The sequence below is a fragment of the Ambystoma mexicanum genome, chromosome 13 (genome assembly GCF_040938575.1).
Source record: "Ambystoma mexicanum isolate Mex_15411 chromosome 13, UKY_AmexF1_1, whole genome shotgun sequence".
In the NCBI taxonomy this organism is placed as follows: Eukaryota; Metazoa; Chordata; class Amphibia; order Caudata; family Ambystomatidae; genus Ambystoma; species Ambystoma mexicanum.
In genome coordinates, this window is record NC_090938.1 from 244,350,009 (window position 1) to 244,376,149 (window position 26,141).

Here is a 26,141-nt window from a genome sequence, read left to right on the forward strand (position 1 = left end):
CCCGTTTGTTGAGTTCCCTGAGGTCAGCGCAGAGTCTCCACTGGCCGTTTGGCTTCAATATTCCCAGCACCGGATTATTGAAGGTGCTGTGGACTGGACGGATTATTCCCCGGGACTCAAGGTTCTTAATTATTTCAGTAAGGGACTCCAATGATGCAAGAGGCAAGCGATATTGCTTCACAAACACAGGAGTCATGCCAGGGTCCGTGGGGATTGTTGTTGTGTGGATGTCAGTGCGACCACAGTCATATGAGTCTACCGCAAAGAGATCTTGGAAATCCAAGAAAACTTGTTTCAACTTTTGCTTTTGTTCCAGAGTCACACAGGCATCAGCTAGGTTGACTCTCTCTTCCACCATCTGCCTGAAGCCTGGAAAGACTTCTGGTTTGGCTATCTCCGCGGCCTCCTCCAGCTGGGTGGAGAAGTCCCTGGTCAGAGTGCTGATCTGGACCGGAGGCTTCAGGTGGGAAAGGCAGCCCTCATGGACCTGGAAAATCACCTCATCCCTCCTGAAGTCACAAGCCACATCTTCCTTACCATAGGGGCAGGAAGTGTACACCAGGAAGTTCCCCCCATGCCGGGTAAAAATCCTGTCTGGTGTTGTATTGTCATCACTGTCACTGTCAACGCAGTCCTTGGGGATTGGCCCTAACAGTTCATTTACAAGATCAATGGAGAAATGTCGGTCATCAACCGCCATTCCAATAATGGTGCCTGCGGCTAGAGTAATACTCTTTAAGTCGCTGTTATCCACCTCTATTGGAATGGTGTCATGTTCTATGTTGACTAATGGAGTTGGGTTTAACCCCAACCCTTGCTGTTGGAGAGAAGCATTTAGATGTATGTAAGCATCAGGGTTTTTCAACTCTTGTCCCCTTTTAACTTTCACTTCCAGGGAGAATTGTCGGGTCCTTTCTGGGATGGTGACTTCCTCTTTAACCTGAATTTCAACTGCATAAGGTAGCAATTGAGCTGACCTAAATGCTTTTTCTGGATCAACAAAGCCCATGGGATTATCCGCTAATCGGGACCAAGCTTTGAAGTTTATTAGGTCCAAACTAATGGCAAAGCGATTGAGAATGTCACTGCCTAAGTAAAAGGCGGCAGGGACGTCTCGCACGACCCAACAATTGTGGACTATGCTCTTGTTGCCAATGGAGATTTTGAGCATACACCTGCTTGGCAGGAGATGTTTGGAATTAGGTGCTTCCAGGTCCATTTCCCACTTGTCTATCAGTTTGAAGGTGGGAATGGCTGGATCTTTTGGGAGTTGGCGAAACATGGCTTCGCTGATGAAGCTCTTACCGTTGTTCACACACACTCGAGCGAGAACAGAGTCCTTCCCATCATTTAACTGAACCGGGATGAACAACTGCTCTCCAATTTGCTGAATATCAGCCAGGCTCTGAGCTGATTTCACATCTTTCTGGACTATAAGAGTGGGAGTTTCTGATTGTGGATTTGTAAAGAATTTCAGAGTGTTTCCTTCCAGTGTGGAATACCACCTTAAACTGGAAGGAAGGTTGATTTTCAGAAATAGAGAGGACCCCCCATCACCAGTCTGTTGTCCTACTGCTATTACTGTCACGTCTGGAATTTGGTTGTTCTGGAAGTGAAATTCTACTTGGTCAGATTTTTGTTCAACCATGTGGCAGGTGCCGTTTAAACTAATATGGTTGACACTCTGTTTTAATTTTATTGGTCGGCTAGTCTGGGTCCAGAGGACCTTGTTTACGCAATCTATTAGGGGTGACAACCTTCTCAGGAGGTCATTCCCTAGTAAACAAGGGGTGCCCTCTGGGGTCACAACTATGACCGGGTGTTTCAACTTGTGTCGCCCGATCTTAATGTCCAAGTCTGCAGTCCCCTCAACGGGAATTTCCTTCCCGTCAAAGTTCTGCAGTTGTCCAGGAAGAGAGGTGAGAGAAATTTGGTAATTCTCTCCCCTTCCTGCATTCAGTTCGTCAAAGGCCCTTCTGGACAGAAGGGTAGCTTGAGATCCAGTGTCCACCAGTGCCGAGATTGTACCCTGCCCCTGTACTTGTACCGGGGCATAATATCTTCCCTCCTTCTCCTCAAGGGGGCACAGATAATGTACATTTTTGGACAACTGGTGGGCTAATTTTCTGGTTTTGGACATCGCTAGCGAAGAGATTTGGGCAGAATCTTGTGGAGAGCCTTGGGAATCTGAAAGAAAAATTTGGCAACTGGAGATCAGAGCCATTGTGGGTTCCCCTGGTTCCGGTTCTGGGCCGCCCCCCCCTTTTTGGAGGCAGTCACCAGGATGGGTTTGAACCAGGGGATTTTCTTGCTGTTGGTTCTGGGATGAGATGGTGGGCGGCGGTAGCTCAGTCTCCACATCTCCCCAGTCTGGATTTGCATTCCTAGGGACCCACTTTTCTTTGGGAGGAGTTCCCCCCTCTCTGAAGGAGAAGATTCTTTTCTCAGGATCCTCTGAGGATCCCTCTCCCTCAAATTGGAAGATCTGTACCTCCTCCTCAAACTGAGTCTGTTTGGGTCTTTTGTTTCTCCTACCCCCCCTCTGCTCCTTAGGAGGCAGACTTTCAGGGGCAAGAGATTTTGTTTCCGGTTCCTGGGCTTCCAGGGGCTGTTTACAAGTGAGGAAGGAAGCTTCCTCCAAGGCCTTACACCCCCCTTCCCCTTGTGCCTCCTCCCTGGGAACCGGTGAGTTATCGGGGTGCTGCCCCCGTCATTGTTCTGGAGCACCAGGTCCAGAGTTGGGTGCGTTCTGCGCCGGCACGCCCATCTGAGGGTTCTGCTGAGCCCTCAGTATGTGACCCATATCCCGCGCCATGTTTTGAACCTGGCGCTCTAACTGGGAAACCCGCTCAGGCTGATACGGGGCCCTGTTTTCTCCCCTGGGCTGATCCCGGGAAGGGTAGCTATCCCTTCTCTGGTAGTACCCCTGGTTGGGGAGATTTGGGTATCCCTCCATCCTTGGCCTCCCCTCTCCCGGATTCAGTGGTCTGGGCTCAGGGAATTGGGGAAAGAAGGATGGATGGTTTTGGGGCTGAAAGTCGGGTGGATATCTGGGGAAAAAGTTCTGCCCAGGGTTTGGTAAATTTCTGCCCTCCTGTGGGAAGTTTGGAGGGAAGTTCCCTGGGTTCGGTGCTCGGTTGGATCCCCCCCCTTGGGCTGGGGGAGTCCACACATAACCCAGGATTGGACTGTTACCTTTGTAGCGAGGACTTACATAGTCAGGAGAGCGAGGGACCCCATTGGGGGGACTACCTTTTTCACTCCCTGCCTGTGACTGGCCCGAAGACCTTCTGGGCCTAGCATTATTAGGTGCCGGTAGGTTTTTAGGCCCCCCCATCTCCAAATCTAAAACGGGGGTGACCTTTACCTCTGCCACCTTGGCAGCAGCAGGGGTGCTGTTGGCTTTGGGGTTTTTCTGGGCATTACTTTTGCTATCTACCGGTTTCTGCACCTCATAGATTCGGGTAGCCTGTTCAATGACCCAGTCTAAAGATCTTTTCTCGTGAAAATCCCTCACGAGCTGGGTCATGATATATTTGGGCAAGGCATGGAAAAACGTATTAATAAATTCCCTGCTATCCGTGCGCACCCTTCTTGTGGTCTGTGCAAAAGCACGCTTTAACTCCTGCACAAATTCTTGTGGGGCCTGATCCTCCCCACATTGCAAATTGTAGGCTGCCTTGCGAGCCTCTTGAGGATTTCTGTGAACAGAAAAATGTTTCAAGATGGCCGCCTTATAGGTGGACCATCTTAAATGATTTTGGTCCTCCAGCCCCGCAAAGAAACTGGAGTATTCCGGGGAGAAGGTCCACTTTACATATTGAATACAGCTTTGGCTGTCCTTCAAATGGAAAGTCTCCATCATTTGTTCAAACAACTCTAAGTGCTCCCAAACAGAATACTTAGTGTTCTTATGGTAAGGCGTGATGACGCTCCTGATCGCCTTAATCTGCTTTAAGGGGTCCTTCAGCAAGGCCCTTTTTGCCTTATTGGCCTTTTTGGTTCGGGTAACCCTTGTCCATTCGTCCTCGGACTCAGAGGCACTGCTCCCAGAGGTTCCCGTCTGTTCTTCCAGGTTTTCCCGGATTCTGCGGGCCTGGGAATGGCTGGCAGAATGTGGGGACCTGGTCTCATGTGTCCTGCGCAGTTCAGAGGAGTCTTCAGATTCCTCCTTGCTGCCAGGATTTGATGGGTACCCCCTCCACTGACCTAACTGGGCAGAGGTTTTCAGGATGCCCTTAATGGGCCTGCTCTCCTGGGGTTCCCCACTGAACTGTACTGTACTTGGGTGCCCATACCCGGATGCCCACCCCTCCATTCCTGAGTGGTACTGGCCTATGAGCCCCATACTCTTAGCTGGATAGTAATCTGCCATCCCTGTGGCCCTGTGCTCATGTGCGCCAGGGGACATGGGGGTGGTAGAGTCCAGGGACTGGGGGAGATGAAGGCCCCTGGTGTTAGGGCTCCTGCGGTTATGGTCAGGAGTCTCTCTTTCCCAGCGGACCTCATCTCTATCCGCCCCTGCTCCCTGTTGCAATGCAAGAGCCTGCATTTGTGCTTTCAGTTCCTCTGTTAAGGCCTTACTCGACTCTATCAGTTTCTCCTGCATCGCTACCTGTTGCTGGAGCCTCTCATTGTGCTGGCAGAGAGCCTCATTTTCCCTCTGTGCTTCCTGGTTGGTCCTGGAGAACTGGGCCAGTCTTTGCTGCAGGAGGGTTTCCTCCTGAGCTGTGTCCCATTTGGCCTGCTCCTTTCTTGCTAGAGCATCCTCCACCCTCCTGGTGTGCTCTAGCAAGTTCTGGTGTTCTTTTTGGAGGTCACCCAGTCCCTGGTGGGCCAGGTGATTTTCTTCCATTTTTCTTTTTAAATGGCAGACTTCCTGGCCTAAGGTATCCCTTTCCTGACTGAGAGCCTGCATCTGTGCTGCCAGGTCGTCCCTTTGCCTTTGGAAGGCACCAGCATTCTGGCGCTCCTGATCAAACTCTGCCTGGGTATCCAGGTCTTTCAGAATTAGTTTGTTGCTCTCTGCCTTCACTCTATCAGGGTGACTACCTGCTCAGCACATACCCTGTTGAAGTCCAGTTGTTGCTCCAGCTTTTTCTGGCTTTGCAGTAGGGAGTCCAAACCTTCTTGGTGTTCCTTCTGCAAGGCCAGAAATCTGGTATCCTGTTCTGACTTTTCCTTTTGCAGCACATCCATATCCTCCTTCATTTTAGTGATGTACAGTCCGCTGTCATTTTCTGACTCCTGGCTCCTCTGCAGCCTCTGCTCAGAAGAGACCAGGTCAGATTGGACCTTCTCTAACACCATCTGTTGCCTATTTGCCAGATTTTGGCTTTCAGCACATCTATCCTGCATGTCTCCCATATATAGGTACAGGTATGCCGCTATCCTAACAATCTTGTCGTGTTCCTCTTTGGCCTTCGGGGCCATGTATAGTTCACTCAGGGCCACATGTAGGGGACCCTGATCTCTATATATATCTGACCCTGTTTCAGTGACCTGTTGCGTGATGGCCTGCAACCAGACTGTTTGGTCCTGGTGAGTCCACTCACCTCTCACAAATAACTTATGTAAGAAGTGCTCTCTGGCTATTTTCATGTCTACTAGGGTCGTCATTCTAGAGATTGGTCTCTGTCCTGACTTACAGAAGTTTGTATTTTATTCTTGCAAAACAGACCGTTTCCTAGAGCGTCCCTTTTGAGGAATGCTTCACAGCGTAATGCAGCGTGGTGATCCGACTGGATGTATGTATCCCGTCAGTTAGCACACTGTATTAAGCTGCACCAGTGGTATTCTAACCCAAACGTCCGGCTCGAGCCCCCAATTTGTAAGAGGATTCAATTCAACACTACAGCTAAGTCAGCACCTAGTTTATAGTACTGAAAGAAAACCCTTATTGATATACCTTTATGTCCAGTTCATGCGTTCTGGATGACTACCCCTATATCACACCCCTCTCTTGGAATCCCCCTGACCCCACTGAGCCAAGAAGTAGTTCTGTTTTGCAAGTTAAAAGGTTTATTTGATAATTTAAACAATAGGTATATATATCCCACTTTATAATAAATTAATAATTGACTAGCACACTTAATCTGATATGATAAAGATTAACAACGGAGAATCTGGCACTAACACGCTTCTCTATAATCAATAAGGAGTTGACATGAAATGGATAAGGTAGCACACTGGTAAATAGGTACAGAAGTATAATGTGGTAGAGAATGCTTTATAGGGTTCAAGGAAATGCAAGGTTGAATGAATGAAATGCAGTATAGAAAACAACTTGATATGATTTCAGCAAAACAATGTAATCACTTTTCTCTGGCAATCCCCTTCCCCCCTTGATGCAAGGCAAGGAAATGGAAGGAAGCACACAGTTCTCAGAAATGCAATCAACTGTAATTCAGTTCAATCCAGCAAGCTTAGACTACATAAGTTTGAAAACACAGGCCCAAATGCTTTGATATGTGCTAGCAATGGATGAGAAATATGCTGGAAATGCTTTTTAATTCCCTTTCAGAGGTTCAGGGTGAGTGGTATCTAGTTAATATTAGTCCAGGCTCACACTAGCAATGATGCAGGGATAGTTAGCAGGTTAAACGAATTTCTGGCAAATGGAAGGCAAAACTGCTGTCTTTTTACACGTGAAGAAATTTGCAAATCGCGGCAAAATTCGCGGATGCGTGTTCCGCGATTGCGGTAAAACTATAAGGGGTAGGAACGCGGGTCTAGGTTCGTAGGAAAGCCACGATCCTAAGCTTTCAGATAAAAGTTACTGCAAGTCTCTAGCACAAACGGTCGCGGAGATATGAGCGATTTAATAGAGGTCGTTTTTGGTTTTGCAAATTTTAAAAGCTCAAAATGACAAGTGGCAGATTTTGCAGCTAAAATGACAGGTGACAGATTTGGAGCTATCCGGCAGTTCTACTTAGGTTAAATAGATTGAATTAGATGAATTTAAACTAAAAGCTTGGTTCTACACAGTTCTGCTGGGTACTCACACTATATTCTTGAATTAAATGGGCCTCGTCACGGATCTGGTCAGGGTTTTGGACTGGGCTCGGGTCTCTCTCTGGGCACAGCACTGCTTTCTCTCTGGGTGCAGCACTGCTTTCTCTCTCTGGTCTGGTCTCTAGTTTGGCTTTCTGGAGGTTGATGAATTTGAAGTCTGGATCTCTGGATGTTGTATGGTCCGGCAGAGTGCGTTGCAGCAAATGGAATTGAAGGTCTCTACCTAAGTTTCAGTGGTCCATTTATATGTTCTGCAAGTGGGTGGGTGTGTTTGGTCATAACTAAACTCGCCCCTCTCACTTGTTATTGGTCAAATTTCCATTCCCCACTTGATTGGGGAATGAACTGTGAGTCAGAGGGATGTCATTTTATGGCTTGCAGATAGGACACTCCTCTGTCAGATTGCACACATTCTATATTTGATAATAAAAGACATATTTCACAGTTACACAGTTGCTTGAAATTACATATACATGGTGTGGCTGAATTTAGCCATGTCTCTGTCCAAATCTGCTGTTTCTAAGAGCTTGCATTCAGAAATGGCACATAATTGACTTTTTAACTGATTTTTCAATTTCTGGCATTGACCCAACTTTACATACATGTGCGCAGGGAGTATGGACATTAACTGATGAAGTTTCAGATTTTTAACATGCATACATTTAGAGTAATATCCACTTTTCCGCTAAAACCCCCCTGAACATACCACCGGTTCTAAAAACCTCTTAAACTGTGGGCAGAAAAATCACAAGAATTATGGTATCATTTATAAAATTTTCACATGTCCGCTCTATGAATGATCCATCTTTTTAAAGTTATGTTCTGGCTCCAAAGGGGTGTGGTTTCCTCTCAGCACAAGGTAGAAATACTGGTTTATCCAGTTCTGCCAAGCCAGCTTGCTCTCACAGGCAGTGCCCCTCCCAGCTTCTGCCAAGAGGAAGCTACATTTTACGACGGCTGTAATAAAACCTTTGCCTGAGTCAGGAGAGGCTCATTGTTCAAGAGGAAGCCATTTATGATCCTCTCAATAAACCCTCTGCCTGGGTGAAGGGAGTTGCATTGTTCACTCTCCTGCAGAGCACAGGTAATTCAATTATCAGAAAGATGGCATATCCTTAGTGTTGCCAGCAAAAGGCAGATAGCCTGGGAACACAGCTGTGACTCAGGTTTCACTCCTGATGGGGGTAGTTGCCAGGCAGAATCAAGTTCCTTAAGCCAGACTTTCAGCTACTGTCATGTTATTTGTTGCTTTTTAAATTAACTTGCAATTTTACACATGCAGCTAGAATGCTGATTCTAAGTGCAAAACTATGACATTTCAACAGTTACAAAGGCATGTGACACCAAACATAGGTCACTCATTTAATCTAAACATTTTCGATTTTAGTGTCTTTAAATCCAGTGCAACTTAAACTGCTGCAATCCACAGCTCAGCCAGTCTTGTTATAAACCTTCAAGTCACTTCAGAATATCACTTTACATTGTATCCACCTCTCAGTAAGTCTTTCTTTAGCCTGCTTTGGGTTCATTCAGTTTTACACAAAAAAAAAAAAAAAATCGTGTGTGGTTTTAAAATGCCGGCTTTTGGATAGTGGTGAGTACTGGTACTGCACCCATTTTTGGGATTTAACAAATGAATTCCCCACCATTCTAGGTTGCATTTGGCAATCAGCATTGCCATTCCCAATGGTTTCAGACTACTGTGCGGGTAGTCCAATGGTGGTTTTAAAGCGCTTTGAAGGTAACCGGCGCTACTGTTTTTCCTTTGGCAACCCATTTCCCTCATGGCAACCCGGCCTTTCATTCTCGCACTGGTGGGTGGCAAGTGAGGCAACCATTTCGGTGTGCGCACAAACTGCGCAGCTTTCCTGGATTTCGGCGCACATGTGGGTTTTCCGCCATCTTGAATTTTCTAAGCCCACAGCACCAAATGTTGTGGCATGATAGCTTAAACGTGGGTCAGGACACCCAACACCATCCACATACATCACTCGTTCTATCCACATACGTCACCCATTCTATCCACATACTTCACCCGTTCTGTCCGCTCTACACACTCAACGGCACTACGTACTCATCCGCTCTATGCACTTATCCACTCTTCGCACTCATCCGCTCTACGCACTCATTCGCTCTAGGCACTCATCCGCTATAGGCACTTGTCTGCTCTACATGCTCTACGCACTCATCTGCTCTACACACTCATCCGCTCTACGCACTCATCCACTCTACGCACTCATCCGCTCTGCGCACTCAACCGTCCTGCACAGTCATCCGCCCTACGCACTCGTCTGCTCAAGGCACTCGTCCGCTCAAGGCACTCGTCCGCTTTATGCCCTCTCACGCTCATTGTGCTATTTGTAGTTAATATACATATTAGTACAGCATTAACCATTGTCTAAATCAGGTGTTTAGAATGTAATTGGAATGTTTTTAATGTTGTGATTTGCTTTTAATCATTTTTTTTTTACTTTTGTAAGATGAATTTGTAAGATGTTCATGTTTCTGAATGGATGTTGTAAAACTGCTTTTTTTATAACTGAAATAAAGCATCAATTAATCACTAATATTTAATTGGCATTGTGTAGGCGAGTAGAATGTATTGTCCCATCACATGTGCATGTGCATGTGTCATAGATGACTATTGTCCTCTTTCTTTCCTCTGACACATGAGGACACTGGGATGTCAGATGCGTTGCAAGCATCCAGTGACACTTGTCACAATGCACAGGTATGACATGCTGTCTTTCTTAATTTGTTTGTGAGGTCATTTTCTGTGTTTACAATTGAGAGTATGAACATCATAAAATGAGTCTTCATAGTTTCTACACCTAGTCCAATGTATTGCTGCATTCCATTTTCTATCTTCATAACTGTGTCTTTGCCACATGTCTCATTTACGTTCTTGTCCTGTAGATAACGACGTGTTCTGCCAGAGAATTCTCGTTACTCTCTAATACCTTGCACTCGCCACACATGTGAGATTTGCAGTTTTTTTTGTTTATTACAGCGCTAATATTTTTCACAGTAGTGTCTAGGCCGAGTAGAATGTTTGGCCCCTTCACATGTGCGTGTGTGTTAATTGTGCCTTCTACTCTTGGCCTCCTTCAGTTCATGGCTACAGGAGGGGACGATATCGGCCACTCTCTTATCTGGATCTTCTGACAAATCCCACACACTGCCTGTATGCCACTCACTTTTCTGTGTGGGCGGGAGGGTCGATCTGTGGTTTGAATGAGAGCCTGCATGTAACTGATATATGTCCGTGCGGCATCTAGGCCTAGTAAAATGTATAGCCCCTTGTCGTTTGCTTGTGTTAAAAGTGTACCTTTGCCATGCCTCGCATTAACATTTTTATCCAGGAGGAGAATGCCTTGGAGGCGACTCTTTTCTCTGGCCATACGACGCTGATTGATTGATGCATTCACCATAATGATCTTTTTCATACATTCTGAACTTTGTATGTATGTTGATTGGCTATAAAATGCCATTTTATGGTCCATTGCAAATGACCTTAACGAAGCATCCGAAGTGGCTAATCTACTTTAATCGATCTTGGATATACCCAAGTGATTCTGTCACGTGATTAATTGTCATAGAATATGCAGTACGCCAATTTCTTTGCTGAAAAACAGATTGGATGAAATTCATCCACAATCTTTAGAAATGTGGACACCCTATTTGACAAGAACACAAGAGTGTTATTATTATTCCCATTAGAAAACCAACATTGAAGGATTTAGGAATAGTGTATGACTTTATGTTCTTTAATTCAAGACTACACTTTAACAAGACAACTATGAATCAGCACTAGCATAGGGCGAAACCCATGCCTGGAAAAACACCTTCTGTCCGAAAAACGTGTCGGCAAACAATAGGATTATGTTTTGGATTTAACATACACACTAACACTGAGATGTGTTGTTTAAACTGTTAGATGACAACTAATAGTACAGAATTTTGGAAAGAGCTGAGTAATAGGATTAACCTTTGGCTGTAGCAATAAGTCAAACACTGAGATTTGTTGTTTGAATTGTTCTATGACAATACATAGTACAGAATTGTTATTTTTTTAAGAGGAGTTTTTTGGACCACCCTGCTTTACCCAAGACCATTACGCAAATTCTGAGAAATGATATAGTGGGTGAACAAGCACATAATCTGCTTTTTACTAACTTACCTGTGAGGTATTTGCAGTGTACCCAATTGTGCATTGTGCAGCCAAACTAGTTACGATTGTTTTCCAGGTGCGCCTGGGAGACAAAGTCGTTTGTGGGTACTGCATCTTGTCTAAGCAATTAATATCCTACACTACATAGTTAGTGTTGTTGTCAGAGAATGAAAATATGGGTAGTCAACAGTGAAGAAACGAAAGAAAGAGTGGTTTACTCTGCCAATTCTTTTAAAAAAAATGCAATTTGAGTGCATCGACGATATGGAGGATCTCGGGAGGATAGCCTAGGGGCAACATGCTCGCCTTGGAAGCAAGACGACACGGAGCAACACAGGTTCGATCCCTGGGTCCGCACTTAATAACCTATCATATCATATCATGGAGCTAACCGTAGTGGAATGAGAGACTGAAGGCTTTAAAACGGGATTCAGGACATGTGCAGAAAAATTGCCCAAAAACATTGCATCAAGAAAATGTTCTCAAAAGTCTGCCATTGTCCCCCAACTTAGTTTTTAAATGAGCACGTGGTGTGGCCTTTGCTCATTTTTGACTGTGGTGTGTTCCATTGAGTCCTACTTCTTTATCAAATCATCTAATACCCTTATTGTATAATGCATATAGTAAACTTTGTGCGTTTTTTAAATGAACTGTTGTTGTTCTTTTACAAATCATAGCTATCGCTGTGCATATATTATAAAGCTCTTTTTATGCATATGAGTAGGGATTTCACCTCTGTTTGGGCAGATAGCCATGTTGGTGAAAGCAATACTTTCTGGAGTGATGCTTGTTCCTGTACACCATGACTGTTTTTTATTCAGGTTCTTTCCAAAAGGTGGCCCATAAACATATATTAGGGTGGCCTGTTGATAATGCTTTGAAGCCTTTGAGAGTGAAGAGGGGTGAATCCTCTGGGCAAGGGTCCACCACATGCTAGCGTATTTGAAAGTAGTGAGTGCCACACCTTTTCATACCATGTATTGACATTGACATATCAAGCTCAGTTGCAGGCCAGTGCCTGGGCTAACAGTGTGCAAAATGAGGCACAACTGGTTTGGAGAAATGTATTTCAATCTGATCCAACTGGCTTGCATTGTTTTCAGGGTTCATCGTAGTAATGCCAGAACAGGAGACATTCCATGAACAGCAATTTGCAGACATGAGAGCGGTACACTACATTCTTCCCTGAGGTGGGATTTCATTTTAAAAGTCATCAGGGACTGGTCAATAAGATACTAGACATTCTTTTGAAGTGTTCATTTCTTATGTGCCAGTGGTATAACCATTCTCAAAATTATTGGAGGAGGCAATGTTGATGAAGGACAGTTTTAACAAGCTGGGGGAAAATGGCGACTTGAGTTATTAATCAAAATCGAGTGCCCTTCCACGTGCCTACATACCTACTCTACGTTTTGCCCTGGCGGTGTGTTCTCTACCCAAAGTAAAACTGAAGCATAATCCATCTCACTGCTCTGTAAAATTTGGTGGAAGCTGCAGGACAGTTTTAAAAGATGAGGTGCAAGAATGAATTTGAACTATGAGCCAAAATCCCGTGCCCCTCCAAGTGCCGCCATGCCCACAATCACTTGTGTCTTTGTAAATTATCAGCTCAAAATAAAACGCATTTATAAGCCTTTTCGCAGCACTCAGAAATGTGGAGGGGCTGGAGGACAGTTTAGTGAGGCCTTAAACAATTAACCCAAATCCAGTGTCCCTACAAGTGCCTGTAAAACCATTATCAGGTGTGTCTTTGCAATGTGGTCTCTGCCCACAGTAACACTCATGCATAAGCTGCCTCACTGCTCACAAATATTTTTTTTTAAAATGCAGAAGAAGAGACGTGGTTCATAGTGCAGGTGAGTTACGTTTTGGAAATCAAAACAGGGACCTTATAGAGGGGATATTACATGACTACATGTCTCAGCATAGGAAGCACACATGCCACAGTACGACATCAGGAACTGAATGTGTTGCCTGCAGGTAGCTGAAGTAGCTGAAGTATTTGCATAACTCATTGCGCTGTGCACTTACCCCCTTCTTGTGAGACTGAATATCTATTATGCCTTCCTTTTAGGCCCATCAAAAAGCTTTTATAATATAAGGTTAGATATGAATTTGTGGGATATAAAAGCTAGCAGCAAACTAGTCATTTAAGACACATAAAAGCACGAGCAAGTCATGATGTTTAGTATTGCATGCTGGGACCTGTAGTTTGGCTGCTAAGCAGCAGCATGCAATGCGAAGAACATGAGTAGTGTCAGGATTGAAATAGCAACACTTATGCAGCCAGCACCTGGTAACAAGGGACATGTGTTATCAGTGAAGGAGGTTGGGTCTCAGAGAGGTGCTACGGGTTTTATGTGCTACATGCTGTTCTGTTATTCTCTTCCACAGGTACGTGTTGCAAACATGCTTTTGCCCCGCTCTTTCGGTTCTGGCGGAAGTGTATTTGGTCCTCATTGACAAACAGTGATGGTCATTACAATGAATGTTAAAACATCGGTTTGCCCGGACCTGGGGCTCATCTTTTATATTAATGCAGAATACACTAGCTGTAGAATGCTGATGGTGTGTTAGGCATCGGGAGGAGAAAGAAAAAAGAAGAACATAACAAACCATGTTGTCAGAGTTGCAGTTCCAAAGAATGAAAACTGTTTTTCTTCACTTAGCTTTGGGGATTACAAAACGTTCTTATCACTTCGAATTGCCATTAAGCATAGCACCAGGAACACATGGTGAACATTGCAGACATTTGACAGATTCAGAGACATTTGCATAAACACAACAAAGGCTTTTTTCAATTGGACTTTGCTTTTCAAAATGGTGTGAATAGAGGAATACCAGTGGTGTTATTTCTGCAATGATATGTTAATACAAATCATTAAATTACATTACTATAAGAATGCGATATTTTATTTATATCGTATCGTATTTATATCGTATCATAGAGATTAATTTGCTTTTCAGATTTTGAAGCTGGTAGAGCTCTTTTGAGAATAACTTAATGGACAACCGGAGCTATAAACATGTCTGTTCCTCTGCTATGTATCACATATGTATTTAAGACCTTCCTCGTCATGTATTGAAGCATTTCCACAAAAAGCAAGCAGTAACAAAGTCAGGTTTTGGCTTTTACAGTTGTTCACATTTTACATTTATTGGCAAATATGTATGTTGACCCATAAAGAGACATATTTGTTGGCTCATTAACTACTTGAGACATTGTAAATCAGCAGCAGAGACACAAAGCCTGCTGTTTACACAGCCTACTACCAAGGCCCATACATGTTTTTGATTCCTGTACCAGCCTAGCATCATCAATAAGTTAAACCACACCTCCAAGCCTCAATGTCCCAGGCCTAGATCCAATTCCCAGCAGATGCAGTAATCTCTAGCAATTCCCTTTTCCCGGGGCACAAAACGTAGGACTGTGTCATTCCAAATTCCAAATTAGAAGACAGGCATACATGGGCATATGCGACAATGTGTAGGAGGGGGTGTACTGTTTAATGCCTAATAAGGAAACTTGGGTCCTTCCTTTCATCTATCTTCCTTTCTACCTGTGGTGTTCCCCAGGGGTCTAACCTCTCGCCCTGGCTTTTCAACCAATACCTGGAAACTCTCGCCAACTGCATTGCCACATTCTGCTCAAATGTCCAGTGCTACGCTGACGACACTCAACTCATTTTCAGGCTGCCCTCTGCCACCTTCTCTCCCTCTCTCATCTCTGATTGCCTAACTGCCATTCAAGATTGGTGTGCCGCCAATGATCTTTGTCTGAATGCCAGCAAGACGGAGATCCTCCTCATCGGCACACCCTCACCATCCTTTCCCCTCACTCTCTGGCCGGTCTCCCTTGGCCCTCCTCCTACCCCCACCTGCGAGGCTAAGGACCTCGGGGTCATCTTTGACTCCACCCTTTCCTTCTCCGCCCACATCTCTGAGGTCTCTAAAAAGTTAAATTTCCGACTGCACCTCCTCAGAGGTACTCTGCCTTTCCTCTCCTTCCCCCAGAACCTCATGGTATCTCAAGCTCTGGTTCTCTCTAGCTTGAACTATTGTAACAGCCTCTTTCTAAATCTACCTGCCTCTACTCTCCGCCCTCTGCAACTAATCCAGAACAGGACTGCGAGACTTGTCCTTGGCCTCAAGCCCTAGGATCGTATCTCTCCAGCTCTGAAATCTGGAACAGCCTCCCTGCCACTCTAAAACTTGAGGAGAACCATCTCCGGTTCCGGAAGCACCTCAAGACCTTCCACTTTTCTTCTGCCTTTGCTCCCCCTCTCCCCTGCCGATCTGTTCTCTCTTGGCACCATGCACCTGGCCACCCTCTGTCCTCCGGGCCCAGGTACCTGCTCACCCTGCCACCCTCCCGCACTGCCTCCGAGACACCCCTTGCACTGGGGTCTGTATCTGTACCCATACAGCCCCCCCTTTTTTTCTTCCTGCACTTATCAGACCTACCCTGTCTTCTGCCTTAAACCTAGCACTTGCAAATTGTTGGCCGCACTAAAACTGCTTGTTGCCTTTGTTCTTTATTTATTGTTATTTACCTGTTTCTCCTCTGCTTTGCACTTTCCACTTCTCCCCCCTTCCATGCACTTTTCCCCTCCCCTTCTCCGATGCACTTGCGCATTCTCAATGTCACAGGGTCTAGTTAGATCGCTGTTTTGTTCTCCCCTGTTCCCCTCCCTTGCCTTGTCGAGAGAGAGAGAGAGAGAGAGAGAGAGAGGGAGAGAGAGGGAGAGAGAGAGAGAGAGAGAAAGAGAGAGAGAGAGAGAGAGAGAGAGAGAGAGAGAGAGAACTGGGAGGGAGTAGCCATGGGGAGGGAGTAAAGTACAGAGGAGGGAGTAGTTTTGCAAAAAGTGGAGGCGAGGCGTAGAAAAATTAAATGACAACAGAGTGAAATCAGAAGAGAGAGAGGAGGGAAGCAAGGTAGGTGGGGTTGGCGGAGGAGAGTAGTAAGAGTAGCGGAGAGGAGAAAGGGAGAGAAGAGAGTGAGCATAACAGACCCAAGAACAAACCAAGCAGGTTGTCTGTAAGACACATTCTTACCCCTGTGGATCACAAATCGCTGGATAGAGTAGGCACAGTTTTAAGAAGTCCCTGAGGGAATCTAGTTAGAAAATGCATTTGTCCTTTAGGTCCTGTCCAGTATAAGGTAGAGATTAGACAGGATGCCTGTGTTAAGGAGGAGATGTTTTGAAGACGAGAGAGGGATGGCCAATGGCCCATTGAAAAATCAATTAAAACACTTGAACTGTTTCTAAGTCTCTGAGTCATTCCTGTGCCATATGTGACAAACGATAACCTGGGGAAAATAGATGGTTAGATCAGGAAATGTAGGAGATAGAAGGACTGGAACATGGTATTTCTGATGGAGTACTAATGTAACCTAACCGATAATGCACCTTTTGATGTAGGTGTCCATAACCACCTATATGAAGATCTTTTTACTAAACGGGCAGCCCCTTCACAAATGGACAGGAAGCATTTTCCATGGGTTGCAGGAGTCCTGCAAGTGCTTGTCCATCGGACTTTTGCTGAGCTCACATAGCGCAGTGCTTAATTCACTGTTAGATTTCTGTTCATATGCCGAGGGACCAAACCAGTGCGGCACTATTTTGTAGGCTTGTTTAATTCCTAGATGACCACTCATGTTGGGCTCATGGCACCACTGAAGGATTTCTTCCTTTGTCTCCTCGTTTGGAACACGCATGTGTTGCTGGTGTTGGTTTTAGTTCAGGGTGATATTAGAAGGTCTGCTTGGAGTGTGGCTCTTGCAGAGCTGGTCAGAGGCATTGTCCTAGGAAGTCCAGTGAGCCCACCGCCAGTACGGTTAGAGGACAGGGTATAAGCAGGGGTTCCACTTGAGTCTCCAGTAGAGTGTACTGCTGGGATAGCACATCACACTTATCTTATAGCCTTCTGGAATGGTACACCAAGGTATACATGAACCAGGCAAAAATAGCATTCACCTGGCGTGGTAAGGGTACATAGATCACATTTTCGGAAGTTGTTTTCTATGGGCTGTTGGATATATTGCCTTAGAGCGGTGTTAGATGCATCAGCCTCCATGATGAAGAATTTGATGACATCAGGTTGTATGAGGACTGGAGAAGTGCAGAATGCTTCTGTCAACTGATATAAAAATGTCTGCGTCATCGGGGGTTCACCTGAAAAATTATGTCTTTTTGGTAAGATATGTAAGCAGCTAAGCAATGACTGAGAACCCCTTAATGACTATTGTACAGGAACCTCAGCAAAAAACTTGGACAAATTACAAACCATTCATAAGAACGCCCTCATATGCCATCACGCATAGATGCATCCACCACACAGCACCCACCTACCTTTCCCACAGAGTCCTGGTGTCTCTGGCTGCAAGCCCCATGAGAACCCCACATACCAACCTTCTGCCGGGCCCAAGAATTAAACGTGCAAGAGGCAGTGGCACAAGTTTCCCTTTCATTGCCTCTAGACACTGGAATTCACTGCCTGATTTCCTCAGAAGTAAACCTTCTCATCTTGCCTTCCGCAAGGCCGTCAAAACAAGACTGTTTGTCTGAAGTGTACTCGGTATGACCGCAGCTCTAATGTAACCCTGCTGCCTCCTTTTCGGGCTTGTACATTGTAACCAAGCCCGCACAATGTATGCAGAGAACCACGCAAGCGTATCTAACCAATGCTGGTCGTTTGTAATCAAGCAAATCACCTACATTTTAATAATACATGTATGCAGGCTAATGTAACTGATCGCCCAACTTGTATTGCAAGTAAGACAAATTCCTGTAACAGTGCCTTGATGCCTCCGGGATGTGTGAGCGCTTTATAAATGCAAATAAATAAATAAATATATTGTTGCAGCATGTACATTGTCATGGTTTTAGGAAATAATCCTTCCCCTTCATCATAATCCTTTCTCCTCTGCTTCCCCCTTTTGCAATACCCTTCCCCTTCATCATAAACGTTTATAAAAGTTATTTCCCTTCATTCCAGATCTTCATCCAAGTCTTTCTCCTTCATCCTAGTCTCCCCCTCCATCATAGTCTTCCTTTACAGTCCTTTATCATATTCCTTTGTAAAAGTCCTTTTTCTTCATCATAGTCCTTTGTTCTAATCCTTCAATGCTTTCATTATGTTGGAAAGGATATTATTGACACATTATTTTTGTAGATGAACGGAGAAAGTCAATGTTGATTTGTATTCCTTGGCATGTAAATACTGTAGAAGTACGTTGTTCTCCGAAAGCCAAAGTGCCACCAGTGGGGTGTTCTGGTTTATTGCCACCAGAGCATTCAAACTTCATGAGATCATGTCGAAGTTTGCATTTACTCAAGGTGACCATGGTGAACACTTTGGGTTGCAGTGAAAGGTTCATCGCTATGAAGTGCGGAGGGGGTGCAATGCCAATGTAGGAAGAAAAAGGACACGCGTTAACCATTCCTTTAATATTAGCAAGAGTTATGTTGATAAGTAGGACATTAAAAGGTCCTGTGATCAATAAAGGACTACGGAACTGAAATGATCAGGGATATCAATCAATCAATCAATCAATCAATAAGCTTTCATTTCGGGTGCAACCCATAAAAACGCAACAACGTCAAGAGTTAAAACAATCAAAAATAAATAGTTTGAAAGTATAATACATGGCAGTTCATTTCCAGTCATTCATAAATTGATCCGGCATTGTATACAATGCAACTATAAAAACCCATCTCAACATTAAAGAACATCACAGCCTGGTTAGAGGTGATTAGAATATTGAGATTCAATTCATTACATAAACTTCAGGGGTCTGTGCTGGTTCTAAGATGTAAACCATTTATGATGCTGCACTAATCACATGTGTTCTCCTGTCCCAAGCTATAAATACATAGGTATCCACTGCGATGGTAGTGGAATCGCCTGAGGTCCATTGCAAAAATGTCATGGCTTCTTCTACTGATCTTATCCCTGCTCTATGCAGGGGTTGTCTCAGATATTTACTTCTATAATGTAAAAATAGAGAAAATACTAACATAAAGTGAGCAGCAGATTCCACCCTAAGTGGGCAATAGAGACATTTGTTTGACTGGTGGCTATCTAAGATGTACAGGGTGTGCACCAGAAGCAATATCCTAAACCTCCATTTCTTCACTTCCCCATACAGCATCTACGAGGTCGATGAAAGGATTTTCCTTTGTAGGTCCCTGGAATTGAAATGAAATGGGATATATAGTCCAGAATACTGTATTAGTGAATTTGAAGGTGTGTTTATTAGGGTGAGACAGCAGTGTCATCATTGGTGAGAAATTGTTGTTGGGGAATGTGCAATATTACAGGGTGAGTAGGTTCACAACATTTTTAGGCTGTTTTTTTCTAATCTTCGATTTTGGGTTCAGAGGACTTGGTTATTGCCCTGATATGTCAACCTTTGGATGGGACGATAGCTCCGGTGCAACGCATTTGTCTTGGAAGCAAGACAACACAGAGCAACACAGCTTTGAATCATGGACCCACACTTAGAGACTGGTCACTGTTATTAAGTGGGCTATAAGAGATGAATATATTAATGAATTAGTTCTTTGGTGAAACTGTTCCAATAAAATGAAAGTAAGAAACTTCATATTCATCGGGATCCACAAAAGGAGCCTTTATGGTTAAAAATGACGCTTGTCTCCGTAACAATATCCTTTCCGTCAGTTTTATGGATAACAATCCAATAGTGCCCAGTGCTTTAATGAACTCACATTTTGACTTGGATGAAACTTCAGGTACTGGTCTCCTGATTGCCAAATTAAAAAATGCCAAAGACTCATGTCCGTCTGCTTAGATTTGGTGATAGAAACACCAGACTGCAAATTCCCATTGCAGGATGTTACATTGCCCCTCTGCCCGGTCACTCCAGGATTCAATTCAAGTCCTGTGGCTCATCTCCAGATGGCGTGAATGGATGAACACTGGGTCATCTTCAGGTTAAACATGTCTGCAATTGCCAGATATGCCCCATGAGATGTGAAGACTCTAATCTCCTCATCACCCTTCCTACAAATGGCAAGAGGCACGCCTTCAGATGTTTCTGAGTTTTCGGCCCTATGTTCTGGAATACCCTGGAAGACTCCTTATGGGCCTGAGAAACTTCCCTTCTCTCTTACACTTTCCAATTGCCTTAAAAACTCACCTGCCCTAGACTTCTTACGTGTGATTGAACTATCATTCCTACTATTTTCTACCTTCTTTTTTATTCTCTCCTGCCCTCCCTCTTCCATCCTACCTCCTTACCTTGCTTCCTATTCTTTCCGAAGCCAGCTGCTTCACTTTCAACTGCCTTCATCAAGCACCTCCATTTACAACCCTCTGAACATTTGTGTTTGTTGGACTAATAGGGACCCATTTACAGTTTGGCGGATGCAAACATCTGCTGGTTTTCCTCCAGGAGAAAGAAGCCTATTTAAAGTTAGCACTCCACCTGTTTTACAATGGTTGGTTGAAAAATCATCTGTCCTGTAGGAAACAATATCGGGATTCTAGCTATGCACTTTCAGGCATAGTATTGTGCCTTTCATTCATAATCCTCTAGATGCAAGAAAAAGGACAGGCTCTAGACACAATAATAACCACGTCACACATTCACAGTTAGACACTTTAAATATTTAATCTCACCAGCAAGAAACAGACACCTCAACTATGCCACTTGTTAAGCATGAAAACAATTACAATAAACATGTATCATTAGGCACTTGTGCACATTTTACTTTGCCAATGCATGGCATATGCGATTTTCTTTCGTAACCTCGGATACCCCCCTGATAATCATTTGTTATGAAAGCAATATAACAGCATTAGGATTTCAGTTCTTTGTTATTCTCCGTCTCCTACTTACCATGTGATGCGTTGTTATAGTATGACCCCATCTGCACTAAAGGGACAAAATCCAATTCACAGTTTTAAATTCAGCTACTCCATTAATCTTTTGGTACCTTAAAGGTTAAGGAAGTGAAGCCATTTGTTTCCAATTGGACACCCTGCCAATTAGTTTGTAGGAGGGGTGCAAATTAAATGTTGGCCTATTTATACTGCCCATACAAATTATGTTTGGTCTGTCTGTAACTCGGATGGGCTGTCAGGCCATTGGGCCTTTTCTGTGCCCACGCCCCTCTCCCCCAATCGTTTGCAGCAGCCAGGTATGCCTCTGACAATGTTAGAACCTGTAGGGTATTTTGTGGAGATTTGGGCCTGACGGTATTTTATTACCGCCGAGAAATAACTTAGCAATAATCACTCTTTGTATTCAGATTTGGCCATGTGCAACAATAATACAATGGACATGCATTATTTCAGCACCCAGACCTGCATATTTGGTATACGTGGTTGGTGGTATTTTGGTGAGCATAATTCCCTTGTTTTATTTGTGGCCCCAATGTCCAGAATCCCTTATCTTCGCTTAGATTTTTCGTGTGATCACTAGAGAGACCTCAGACCTGCATTCTAGGGAAACCACAATTTCCAGGGATAGTGTTGGTGCGCCACCATGGGCAAACTCACTGACTTATTTACGACAGAGAGCTATATGTGGTAGTCTTGTGGTAATTTCCACTACCTTATATACGGTAGGGAGCTATGTTCAGAGAGTCTCTCTTCCCGTTGGCTCATGTACCTCCAACAAGTTATACTACAGTCACTCACAATTATTCATACTGATTCTGACATACACACATCTGTCTTAAAATGACCATTGCACTGTTTAAAAATCTCCCCACATCATTGGCATTGTAATGGTAAATAGAAAATAAACCACCCGTCTGTTTTCAAATATTTTCTGTATTATAAAATTTGCATTTAGACATGATCTCATTCTTTACAGCAATAAAAGGGAACAATCAAAGCATTTTCAATGACACACTGCAATTATAGTGGCGGAGAACAGAACTTAAATTGCAACATTAGCACTTGATTAAGACACGCACGGGACTTTCATTTTTCTACACTGACTGCATACTTTCGTGCACACACACAGCTCCCCCAGTTAGGTAATTACCTTATCTGTTCAGAGGATTCTCTCTGTGAATGTGGCTCTCTTGGCTTAACTCCAACAAAAAGGAACGCTTGCCTTCTCAAGCCGGGGTCATTGCCTGGAATTCTCAGCTTTTTCAGATAGGACTGCCTCTGCCATTGGAAAGGTAATTCTTTCAGCTTTCCCCAGTCTCGACTGCAGCAGGACACCCCCACAGCCAGGTCTTCTCCCCAGTAGTGCAGAAAGATGTCTGCCTGTCTTTTTCCCTGCTACTGCCCACTAAAACTTTCCTCTCAGCCCTCTTTATGACGTGTTCCAATGAAATCCATCATCTCTCATCCTCCTACTTTTAAACAATAGCTTCGCTTATACATTTGCAATTGTTGCAAATCTGACTTCCTTCCTCCTGCAGTTACTGTGCACAACAACACGGATAATCCGGCAGAGAAGAGAGGAAAAATCTGCACACTCATTTAACTGGTTTTCAAAGTATGCCTAATTCTGCAGTAGAGAACACATTTTATTAGTGATTTATATTAAAATAAGGTTTTATTAGTCAGGTTAATGGTTAATATGTTAGCTGTTAATTTTCAAATGTGTCTCTAGCAATATAGGCATTTCAGGTGAAAAATAGTGTGCATTTTTAAATGAACACGTGTGCTTTTAACTGTAAAAATAGATTTGCATCTTATATGTTAAAATCGTTTTTGACTGAATAGTCTGTCTTTCCTTGTTAATCTGCTAACCCATATAGCAATGCACCGCACCCTTGTGGTGGTGCTGCAAAAAAAAAAATGCTACTTGTGCAGTAGTACTGTACTCTGTGCTGTAACATGCCAAATATCCTTACATATACCCTCCTTTTGTTTTTTAGAACTTGGCTATAATCCAAGCCAATCTCTAAAAACAACTTGTTCTTTCTTTTTCTCTTAAAATGCATGTGTATTGGGATATCTTTCTCTTCCTGACGTAGTCAGTAAAATCAGTAACATTTTCATTTTTACTGATAGCACAATCAACCATCCACCCATGATTAGCACCAAGATAGCCAAACCCACTATTGAGCGTTCCCCCCAGGTTCCCCAATTAAATCTTTCCACTTCTATTATGCCCAGATTACTAATTGTAATATTGTTTTTTCGCAAATTCATTTTCATAACATGTCTTTCTTTGTGATTCAATAAATATTCCACATCTGGATCTATTGGAAAAGTATCCCTTTGAAAAAAATCGATATTTTCCACTTGGCTTTCCCAAACATCATTTGTTACATGGAACAATGTTAATCCCCCAATTGACACAATTGCATCCTTTGGAACCTGTAAATAAAAAACATTATATTTTACCTGTTTAACCACGTATGTTCCATGGTTTAAATGTACTACCGTCATGTTCTGATTATCCGTGTTGTTGTGCACAGTAACTGCAGGAGGAAGGAAGTCAGATTTGCAACAATTGCAAATGTATAAGCGAAGCTATTGTTTAAAAGTAGGAGGATGAGAGATGATGGATTTCATTGGAACACGTCATAAAGAGGGCTGAGAGGAAAGTTTTAGTGGGCAGTAGCAGGGAAAAAGAGAGGCAGACATCTTTCTGCACTACGGGGGAGAAGACCTGGCTGTGGGGGTGTCCTGCTGCAGTCGAGACTGGGGAAAGCTGAAAGAATTACCTTTCCAATGGCAGAGGCAGTCCTATCTGAAAAAGCTGAGAATTCCAGGCAATGACCCCGGCTTGAGAAGGCAAGCGTTCCTTTTTGTTGGAGTTAAGCCAAGAGAGCCACATTCACAGAGAGAATCCTCTGAACAGATAAGGTAATTACCTAACTGGGGGAGCTGTGTGTGTGCACGAAAGTATGCAGTCAGTGTAGAAAAATGAAAGTCCCGTGCGTGTCTTAATCAAGTGCTAATGTTGCAATTTAAGTTCTGTTCTCCGCCACTATAATTGCAGTGTGTCATTGAAAATGCTTTGATTGTTCCCTTTTATTGCTGTAAAGAATGAGATCATGTCTAAATGCAAATTTTATAATACAGAAAATATTTGAAAACAGACGGGTGGTTTATTTTCTATTTACCATTACAATGCCAATGATGTGGGGAGATTTTTAAACAGTGCAATGGTCATTTTAAGACAGATGTGTGTATGTCAGAATCAGTATGAATAATTGTGAGTGACTGTAGTATAACTTGTTGGAGGTACATGAGCCAACGGGAAGAGAGACTCTCTGAACATAGCTCCCTACCGTATATAAGGTAGTGGAAATTACCACAAGACTACCACATATAGCTCTCTGTCGTAAATAAGTCAGTGAGTTTGCCCATGGTGGCAGCATTGTGACGAGGCTAAGGCGGTCGACATGCCCCACATGGACATTGAGGCTCTGAAGAAGCTTAACAAGAACAAAAAGATGGTGAAGAAACTAGCAAAGAAATATGATGCCTTCTTGGCCTCAGAGTCCTTGATTAAGCAGATTCCTCGTATCCTTGGACCTGGTCTGAACAAGGCTGGAAAATTCCCTTCGCTCTTGACCCATAATGAAAACATGGTTGCCAAAGTTGATGAAGTGAAGTCCACCATCAAGTTTCAGATGAAAAAGGTCCTCTGTCTTGCTGTTGCGGTTGGCCACGTGAAGATGACGGACGATGAGCTGGTGTACAACATCCACCTTGCCATAAATTTCCTGGTGTCACTGCTGAAAAAGAACTGGCAGAACGTGCGTGCTCTTTACATCAAGAGCACCATGGGGAAACCCCAGCGCCTGTACTAAATCCTGCAGTGATGAAAATAAAATTTTATAAAGCCTGAAAAAAAAAAAAAAAAAAAAAAAAATATAAATAAATAAATAAATAAATAAATAAATAAATGCACATATAACGGAAGCTCGTGGTTGGTGTGCAGAGAGAAAGTGTATTAAATATTGAATGCTGTTTTATATGTGTTTGTTTTCTTTTAACTTGTGTTTAATTTCAGAAAAAAGAAAAAAAAAAACGAAGTATTTTTACCAAGCATGTTTTATTTTTGGCAAAAGGATGAAGTTAGTATTGTGCTATGTACTTAATCTGTTTATTTTCTATTTTGATTTAGACGATTAACATTATTTGATCGGAGGTTCCGGGATCAGAGGCCACGGGAGACGATGGAGTCCTGGAGTCCCCTGGATGAAGACCAAAAGATGCCTGCCTCCAGGTGGAGGTGAAGACAAAATAACCGGAATGCCAAAAGAGATGACTACTGTGGATTCAAGATTGCCAAGATGAAAGAGTACTCGAATGAACCGAATAACATCGCTGGCCGGGACATACCAAAAGAGACAAAGCAAAAGTTCCGGCATATGAAGTTCCACGTATTTATTATTTTAATTATTTATTTTAACTTGTTATATTACTTATTTGTTTTAGTTAGTTGTTTTATTTCATTGTTTTTAATTGACTTGGAAAATTTAAACTTTCCAAGTCAATTAAAAACAATGAAATAAAACAACTAACTAAAACAAATAAGTAATATAACAAGTTAAAATAAATAATTAAAATAATAAATACGTGGAACTTCATATGCCGGAACTTTTGCTTTGTCTCTTTTGGTATGTCCCGGCCAACGCACCATAAATATGTAGGGTATTTTGTGGAGATTTGGGGCCTGACGGTATTTTATTACCGCCGAGAAATAACTTAGCAATAATCACTCTTTGTATTCAGATTTGGCCATGTGCAACAATAATACAATGGACATGCATTATTTCAGCACCCAGACCTGCATATTTGGTATACGTGGTTGGTGGTATTTTGGTGAGCATAATTCCCTTGTTTTATTTGTGGCCCCAATGTCCAGAATCCCTTATCTTCGCTTAGATTTTTCGTGTGATCACTAGAGAGACCTCAGACCTGCATTCTAGGGAAACCACAATTTCCAGGGATAGTGTTGGTGCGCCACCATGGGCAAACTCACTGACTTATTTACGACAGA

The 26,141-nt window shown here is 43.4% G+C and overlaps 1 protein-coding gene across 1 annotated transcript; it reads left to right on the forward strand.

Moving 5' to 3' along the window:
* The first annotated feature begins 24,508 nt into the window (after positions 1 to 24,508).
* On the forward strand, positions 24,509 to 24,968 carry LOC138521144 (large ribosomal subunit protein uL1). The gene has a single exon (XM_069633719.1). It carries the CDS (start codon positions 24,535 to 24,537, stop codon positions 24,943 to 24,945), a length of 411 nt encoding a protein of 136 aa, XP_069489820.1. The 5' UTR covers positions 24,509 to 24,534; the 3' UTR covers positions 24,946 to 24,968.
* The last annotated feature ends 1,173 nt before the right edge of the window (positions 24,969 to 26,141 follow it).

What these genes read in the sequence shown, in the direction of transcription:
- LOC138521144 (XM_069633719.1), top strand. Translation starts at nt 24,535, where the DNA reads ATGCCCCACATGGACATTGAGGCTCTGAAGAAGCTTAACAAGAACAAA.